The sequence below is a fragment of the Malus sylvestris genome, chromosome 10, assembly GCF_916048215.2.
Source record: "Malus sylvestris chromosome 10, drMalSylv7.2, whole genome shotgun sequence".
NCBI lineage: Eukaryota > Viridiplantae > Streptophyta > Magnoliopsida > Rosales > Rosaceae > Malus > Malus sylvestris.
This window is the reverse complement of record NC_062269.1, coordinates 6,555,574-6,563,878: the sequence shown is the minus strand read 5'-3', so window position 1 is coordinate 6,563,878 and position 8,305 is coordinate 6,555,574. Positions and strand designations below refer to the sequence as shown.

General features: G+C 42.8%; 1 protein-coding gene across 1 annotated transcript; it reads left to right on the top strand.

Moving 5' to 3' along the window:
* The first annotated feature begins 7,187 nt into the window (after nt 1–7,187).
* LOC126584176 (uncharacterized) lies at nt 7,188–8,045 on the top strand. The gene is made up of 4 exons (XM_050248643.1): nt 7,188–7,451; nt 7,530–7,685; nt 7,772–7,993; nt 8,038–8,045. Exons 1-4 carry the CDS (start codon nt 7,208–7,210, stop codon nt 8,043–8,045), a joined length of 630 nt encoding a protein of 209 aa, XP_050104600.1. The 5' UTR covers nt 7,188–7,207.
* Nucleotides 8,046–8,305: the final 260 nt, after the last annotated feature.

Genomic DNA, 8,305 nt, shown 5'->3' with positions numbered 1-8,305 from the left:
GTTGGCTGCTAGGAAGCCATGCATGTATGTCCGTGTATATGTGTGTGTGTGTGTGTGTGTGTGTGTGTGTGGAGAGAGATCGGGTTACAGAGAGACAAGAAAGAGAGTTTAGGTTAGTATGCTAATTGTGTGGAGATTGTTAGTTGGGTTGTCTTGCCAAAGCTTGGATTATCGAAGTGAGTGGTTTATGTAATGTGTTTCAAAATATTCTTATTTTCTGATAAATGAAAACCACAAACTATTGTGGGTTTTATATATTTATAAATCTATCTATTTTAAGTCAAGCATGTTGGATTTGTTGAAATCCCTTTGGATTATTAATATGGTGATATGTGGATTAGTTGGATATGTTCATGGAGCATGAGAACTTTATGTGTTGCATTAATCCGAGGGATAAATGTAAATTGCACACGGGGACATTAGGACGGAAAGGCCAGTAGGGGTCACGTGGTGAGTTACAATTTATGAAGGATGTAATGAACATGTAAAGGGATGATGTGATATGAAATTACGTGGTTAAGGCTTTGATATTATTATTCTATTTTTTTTAGTGTATAAAAAGGCATTGCTTGACTTGCATACTACATATTCTACTTACTGAGTGACGGTGGTTGTTGCTCACCCCTCACCTATTATTTTACAGATGAGTTATTTGGCAAGATAGATGTTGTTGATGCACAAAACCGGAGGTCTTGGAACAACAGAAAGTGTCAGGTTTTGTGACCTTCGCTTGGTTGCTTGGTTGCTTCAGTCACTAGTGAGGATAAGTACGTGAATGAATAGAGACAGAGAAGCAAACACAGGATGTACGTGGTTCACCCAGATTGGCTACGTCCACGGAGTAGAGGAGTTCTTATTAGTAGTGAAGGGCTTACACAAGTACAAAGGATCAAGCTCTCAATTTAGTGAGTTCTTGTGAATGATTTAACACAAAATGGCATTCGGCCATATTGTGGGGGAATGACCCTATTTATAGAAAAACTTGTAGCTTTGTCACATTGACATGTGTCATGTTGTGATTGGTTCTTGATGTCGACACGTGCTGCGCTCTGATTGGCTTCTAATCTTGACACGTGTCGAGTAGTGATTGGCCTCCTGGTCGGAGGGGAACTCTTCTGGGTCCTTGACAGTATAGCGTTGGCCGGTGCTCGGTAGTTTCGGGATTGGTCAAGTATGGTACAAACAGTGCTCCCCTAAGTTCCCGAGTGAGGGAAACTCCTCGGTTGGGGACTTGCAAGATCCAATCCCTTGAGTAATCACGAAACTTCTAAGTACCGAAGTGTGGTCTGATCTTCATCTGCCCTTCTCTGGAAGTACCTTTCCTCCATCCGGGAATGGTGTATTTAGCTGATGTTGACGCACAAGGTAATGTATCAATTTCACTTGAAGCTTACTTGTAGTTTCGGGCTTGGTCAAGTGCGATACAAACCCTATAGTAGGAGTCCCCCAAGTCGCCGAGCTAGGAGATCTGCCGAAAGAGGTGACAGACAAGGTAAGCAGTCAAACTTCCAAGTAAGCAAACCAGGAGCAGAGGTTTGACTTCGGCTTCCGGTTGATTGTTCTCATTCTCCTTGTCTCTCATTCAACTGCCAGGATAAGGAGAAGCAAATGGATAAGAGATGATATGAGATACTTTTGCTTTTGAAGAAGTAACTTTCCACAGGCTTATTCTTGAACTGTGCTGGAGGGTTTTCTGGTGCCCTTCAGAGTATAAGGCCGACTCAAAAATTTGAGGGTCAAAACAAGTCCATCAAATCTAGAGTACGTTCGACCTTGATGATATGGGATACTATTGCTGTTGACGGAATAATGAATGTGGTATGGAAAGGTGTCGTGCTGTAGTGATCTGTTTCAGCCCACCGTTGAACCTTCTGCTTCAATCTTTTGCATGGCAGAAGTGGTGTGCAAACTTTGCATTTAAATGGTCCTTCAGAACATTCCTTCATAGTGACTCATTCACGCTTGGCAGCTTCAGTGTAAAGAGCCAATATCTGATCAACTGTCATGAGGTATTTGCCGGTGGAATTCGTGACCTTGATAGCAGTTGAGGATGAGTACTCGAGAGCAATGCTAAGTAAGCGACCAGGCAAAGGCTCCAGGCAGTCAGTTCCAAATTGGAGGTTTGATTTCAGGTTCCGACTGACTGCTCTCTTTCTCCTTGTCCTGCAGGTGTGGACAAGGACAAAGACAAAGACAGGGAGAAAGCATGATATGGGATACTCTTGCTTTCGACCCTGATGATATGAGATACTCTTGTTCTTGGTGTGGCTTATTTGCTGAGGTATTATCGGGGGGAAATAAAGCTGAGTATTTCGAGAGGTTATGTTGAGGGTGCCTTTTCGAATGCGAGAAAGGGTTGAGCATTTTTGCAGGTTTGCCTGTCCGTTGAGGAGGGATGTCAATGTATATAGGGATTTCCCAATAACAAGTAGTAATGCTATTCCTTTACCCTTCTTGGTCACAGCAATGTAGTGGGAGCTGCCAGCTTCACGTGTTTTAATTTTGTCAGAGCACTTTGAAAAAGTGGTATGTGGTATCTGGAAAGCTGATATTACGTGTGAAGATTACAGACAAGCTTTATCTAAGGAAATCTGGCTCTCGAAGTTCTGAGAGTTGTGCCTCTTCGGTTTTCGAACAAGCAATCCCGTCGAGGATCTGACTCTCGAGATTCGGAAAGCGGTGCTACTCCGGTTTTTGAGAAAGTAATTATGTTGGGAGTCTTTTCTCGAATGTGAGTAAAGGTTGGACGTTCTTGCCAACCTGTCTTGCCGCAAAACACGGAGGTCGACACACATAGGGACTTTCCAGTTGTCAAGCAGTGGTGCTGTTCCTTTACCCTTATGGGTAATAGTAGGGTAGCTGGAACTTCGAAATTCTCGTGCCTAAACTTTGTCAGAGATCTTTGACAAAGTTATATGTGGTACCCGAGGAGTTGATGGTGCATATGGAGAGCGGTGATTGAACAGTAAGATTCACGTGCTTTCTACTTCACCAGAAATCTTCGACAGATTGCCCGTAATTTCCGCAAAGCTGAGTGTGCATGTGACAGGTGCTGACGAGGCTGAAAAAGCAGGTGCTTCTTCGATTTCTGAGATCGGCCCTCGTGGTCTCTGAGCAGCCCAGCTTTTGAGAAAGCAAACGCCTCTTCGATTTCTGAGATCGGCCCTCGTGGTCTCTGAGCAGCCCAGCTTTTGAGAAAGCAAACGCCTCTTCGATTTCTGAGATCGGCCCTCGTGGTCTCTGAGCAGCCCAGCTTTTGAGAAAGCAAACGCCTCTTCGATTTCTGAAGCTCCGTCGAGTGCAGATTTTTATAGAGGCTGGCATTAAGTTCCACAGCACACTTGAATCTCTACCAGTAGAAGCTCATTTCTTGCACTTCTAAGATCTTGATTTGTCTGACCTCTTCCTTCTTCAACACATTTGAAAATGTCTGGACCCTCCGACCGTCGTTTTGACTTGAACCTTGGAGAAGAGACAGCCACGCCTTCTCCAGACAACATATGGCGCCCATCCTTCATATCCCCTACTGGTCCTCTTACCGTTGGGGATTCTGTGATGAAGAATGATATGACCGCTGCAGTGGTGGCCAGGAACCTTCTCACTCCCAAAGATAACAGACTACTTTCCAAACGGTCTGATGAGTTGGCTGTTAAGGACTCTCTGGCTCTTAGTGTTCAGTGTGCAGGTTCTGTGTCTAATATGGCCCAACGCCTATTTGCTAGAACCCGCCAAGTTGAATCATTAGCTGCTGAAGTGATGAGTCTCAAACAGGAGATTAGAGGGCTCAAGCATGAGAATAAGCAGTTGCACCGGCTCGCCCATGACTATGCTACAAACATGAAGAGGAAACTTGACCAGATGAAGGAATCTGATGGTAAGGTTTTACTTGATCATCAGCGGTTTGTGGGTTTGTTCCAAAGGCATTTATTGCCTTCGTCCTCTAGGGTTGTACCTGGTAATGAAGCTTCAAATGATGAACCTCCAATGCCTCATCCTTCTGGGGTTTTGTCAAGTACTGAGGCTCCGGATAACCACCCTCCGGTGCTTTCTCTTTCTGGGGCTCTACCGACTGCTGAGACTTCCCCTAAGCAACCTTTGTGAAGGCTCCCTTTTGTTTGTTTATTTTGACTCATGTATATGTACATATTTGTGGCTTATCGAAAATATTAATAAATAAGCTTTGCTTCATTTCAACATATTGTGTTAAATACACCAAAGCCTTCTTCATAAAGTTCTTTGAATTTTTGCTTTTGTTGAAACCTGTATTGTTGAAGCTTTGTGAGTGAAGCATGTAGTTTGAGGTAGTGTTCCCTTAATTTCCCGAGTGAGAAAAACTTCTCGATTGGAGACTTGAAAAATCCAAGTCACTGAGTAGTCACGAACTTTTGAGTACCAAGGCGTAGTAGCATATGGTGGGAGTCCCCCAAGTCTCTAGTCGAGGGAGTTGACGAATGAGGTGTCTTGCTAAGAGTCCATGTCGTAAGTACCAAAACTTCATTCTTTTGTTTTCTAAGTGGTAGCCCCGGACTTTTTCTTCATATATTTTGTTTATGAAGGTTGCTAGGCCCGAATAAGTGGAATTGCAGAAGGTGTAACGGTTGGTAGCTGTTTTATGGAAAGCCATCTGACTACGATAGTCTTGCACAGGATGACTATAGGGAGATACACACACATACTGCTATGATAGAGGGTGTAACCGTTGGTGCATTACAATCATAATGGAAGCATCACAATGATGGAAGCATCACAATGATGAAAGCATCATAATGATGAAAACACCATAATGATGAAACATCATAATGATGTTTCTTTGGTGGAATTGTTTTTCATTTCCCCTAACACCCGGAATTGGTTTTCAATATAAGACCATCATCTGTAGCTCGAATCACAAAGTTGGCTTCATGAAAGTTGTTCTTTAATTCCTTAACTACAACATATCCAAATTTGAGAGCCATCAGATCAGTACAACTCTAGAAATTCAGGTACGACGAGTGATTGTTCATCATTTGTCTGTCAACACGTCAGACCTGTTGTGAGCTTCAAAAACTCCATTTTCTCTTGCTTAGATCAACAAACTTTCTTCAGCGAAGTTGTTCCTTAACTTGTGAAATACAACATATCCAAAATTGAGATCCCTCGGAGCTGTATAACTCAAGAAATTCAGGTATGATGAATGACTGGTTATTATTTTTCTGTCAACCCGTCAGATTTGTTGTGAGCTTCGAAACTCCAGTTTCTATTGTTCAGATCAGCATGCTTTCTTCATTAAAGTTGTTCCTCATCGTCTCTTTCATAACATATCAAAAATTCAGAATGAACTAATGGTTAAATATTTCCAGATCTTCGAAACATCACAGCAGCTTCGAAATCTGCAAGAATCCGACTGTCATGCTTGGAGCTTCAACACTTTAATTTCCGTGGCTCAAACAGAAATGGTTCCTTCTTGAAAGTTGTTCATCTGCTCAAGAACTAGAGGGTGTCCAAAATTCAGCTCCATTGGAGAGAAGCAGCAGCTGCAAAAATTTGATAGAGAAAAGGAGGCGAAGCTTTGTTGGATTTCTAGGCTGGGGAAGATTCCAGTTTTTGTAGCAACTTCAGTACTGGTGAATTGCTTGTATTTTTGTCCATAACTAAATTTTGGACTTTGAATTATTATTTGATCTATCATAATATGTTTGGGAACATATATAAGTGAATAAATAAGAAGGAAGATTTTGGGCCCTTGTGGGTGTAAAACAAAAAATGTTTAGGTTTTGTGAACAAAATTTGTTTATTTGGAGCAAGGTTTTGTGTTGAAGCTTTGTAGGTGAAGCTTTGGTGTTGAAGCTTTCTAGGTGAAGCTTTGATGGTGAAGCTTTGTAGATGAAGCTTTGTAGATGAAGCTTGCTAGGTGAAGCTTTGATGGTGAAGCTTTGATGGTGAAAGTATGTAGATGAAGCTTTGTAGATGAAGCTTGCTAGGTGAAGCTTTGATGGTGAAGCTTTGATGGTGAAAGTATGTAGATGAAGCTTTCTAGGTGAAGCTTTTTTAGGTGAAGCTTTGTAGGTGAAGCTTTTTTAAGTGAAGCTTTGGGCCCTTGTGAAGCTTTGGAGGTGAAGCTTTTCGGGTGAAGCTTTTTTGGGTGAAGCTTTGTGGGTGAAGCTTTTTAGGGGAAGCTTTGTGGGTGAAGCTTTGGAGGTGAAGCTTTTCGGGTGAAGCTTTTTTTTTGGGTGAAGCTTTGTGGGTGAAGCTTGTTAGGGGAAGCTTTGTGGGTGAAGCTTTGGAGGTGAAGCTTTTCGGGTGAAGCTTTTTTTTTTGTGAAGCTTTGTGGGTGAAGCTTTGTGGGTGAAGCTTTGGAGGTGAAGCTTTTCGGGTGAAGCTTTTTTTTGGGTGAAGCTTTGTGGGTGAAGCTTTTTAGGTGAAGCTTTGTGGGTGAAGCTTTGGAGGTGAAGCTTTTCGGGTGAAGCTTTTTGGATGAAGCCCTTTTTTTTTTTTTTTTTTTTTTTTTTTTTTTTTTTTTTTGTTTTTTTTTTTGTTTTTTGGCGCTTGACACGGTCTTCATTTGCTTGTTTTGTAGTGACTGTGGAAGACGGATTGCTTTCTGATTGAGAAGGGTTCCGGTATCGCTTTGCACCATCTTCATGTGGGTAATATAGGAACTTCCTTATGTTTTGATCATGCATGTAGTGATAGAATTTGTTTCTTCTTATTGTAGATGTCAGAGCCTGGAAGTTCTAGTGATGAGGGCTCTTCTAGCTTTAGCTCTAAGTCTGAGTCTGCAATGTCGGAGTCTTCAGGGTCTTTGTTAGAGTCCGGTACTAGAGAAACATTGGATGATCTTCCCAACCGTCAAACTTTAGCTATTGCTAGTTCTTCCTCCATGGCGTTGGGTGAGGGGGTTGTTTTTGATGCCATACCCATAGTTCGCTCTGAGTTCACAGCAGACCATCTAAAGAATAACTTGTTAGATAATGAGAAGCAGGTTGAGGCGCTAAGGCAGTCATGTAATATCCCTCGTAGTGTAGGGATACGTTTGGTACATGATGAAGAATGGCCTTCTGAGCCTCCCCAGGGTCATGTTATGTTCTACACCCAGATATTACTGACTTTAGGGGTGAGACTACCTTTACATCCGTGGTTGCAAAAGATGTTATCTTTGATCGGATATGCACCTGGGCAACTCAATCCTGGTTTTTGGGATACTTTGATTGGATTTTATATCATTTGGATGGAGTGTGGGTTGTGTGAGCCTTCCTTCCATCAGTGGCGTTACTGTTACAAGATGCGCCCAGCAAAATCATGCACTGGTTATGCCGAGTGTGCATGTCGGAGTGAGAGAGAGCGTATTGTGTATGGTAAGAAAAAGGCATACTACACATGGAAAAACCGTTGGTGCTTTCTGTATAATGATTGGGAGTATGATAAGGGTGTCACGCCTGAGCGACGTGTGCTTACTCACTTCCAGACTGTAGGTTGTAACGTATCCACCGTTCGTACTATTTGCTATTTGTTGTGGTCTTTTCTTGCTTCTAACACTTTGCTTCATGTAGTGACGCGGGGCACCATCCAACTGTTTGGGCAGGAGCTATCTGACATAGAGAAGGTGTTGAGGGTGCCCAAAGAGGATAGACACTTAAGCAAGCTACGACCCTTATTTCGTCGGTACGGTTTCCAACCCTTAGTTTCCGAGAGCCAGGGACGATCGAGTAAGTTGTATCCTTCATGTAAACTTAGCTCAATTCCTTACTTTATTTGGAAAGTTGTATTTCTTATTTTGATTTTCCTTATGCAGTGGAGAAGGTAAGCAAGAAAACAGGGACTAGCACCCATAAAAGGAAAGCACCAGTGTTAGTTCCTTCGGAAGACATCCTACCGCATAAGAAAATTCATAAGTTCCGAGGGGAACCATCCGTTAGACCTAAGTCCCAAGATGTGGTCCTTAAGGGGCCTGCCTTTAGGAAGACTGGAGTCAAGGCCGTTGATAATGCTGCTGCCGTAGTTGCAGGAGAAGGGAGCCGACTATTGCCTCATCCTCTTACTATGGAGCACACTGTCCAGGAAAGTGATCCTGGTTCCCGCCATGAGGGGAAAGGCAAGGAAAGAGCTGGCAGTGTCCCGTGGAAGGACTTGAGGGTTGCCACGCGGCCAAAGGATTTTGGGGATATCAACAATTGCTTGGCAGGGCGTCGATTCGCCTTCGATGAGCTCGGAGAGCCCTTAGCTAAGGATGAATCGGATTGCGACCGGATGTTGAAGCTGTCTTCATATGTGAGTGTTACTTTGTCATTTCCTTACTTTTTCCTCTTTATTATCATTATTTAGGTAG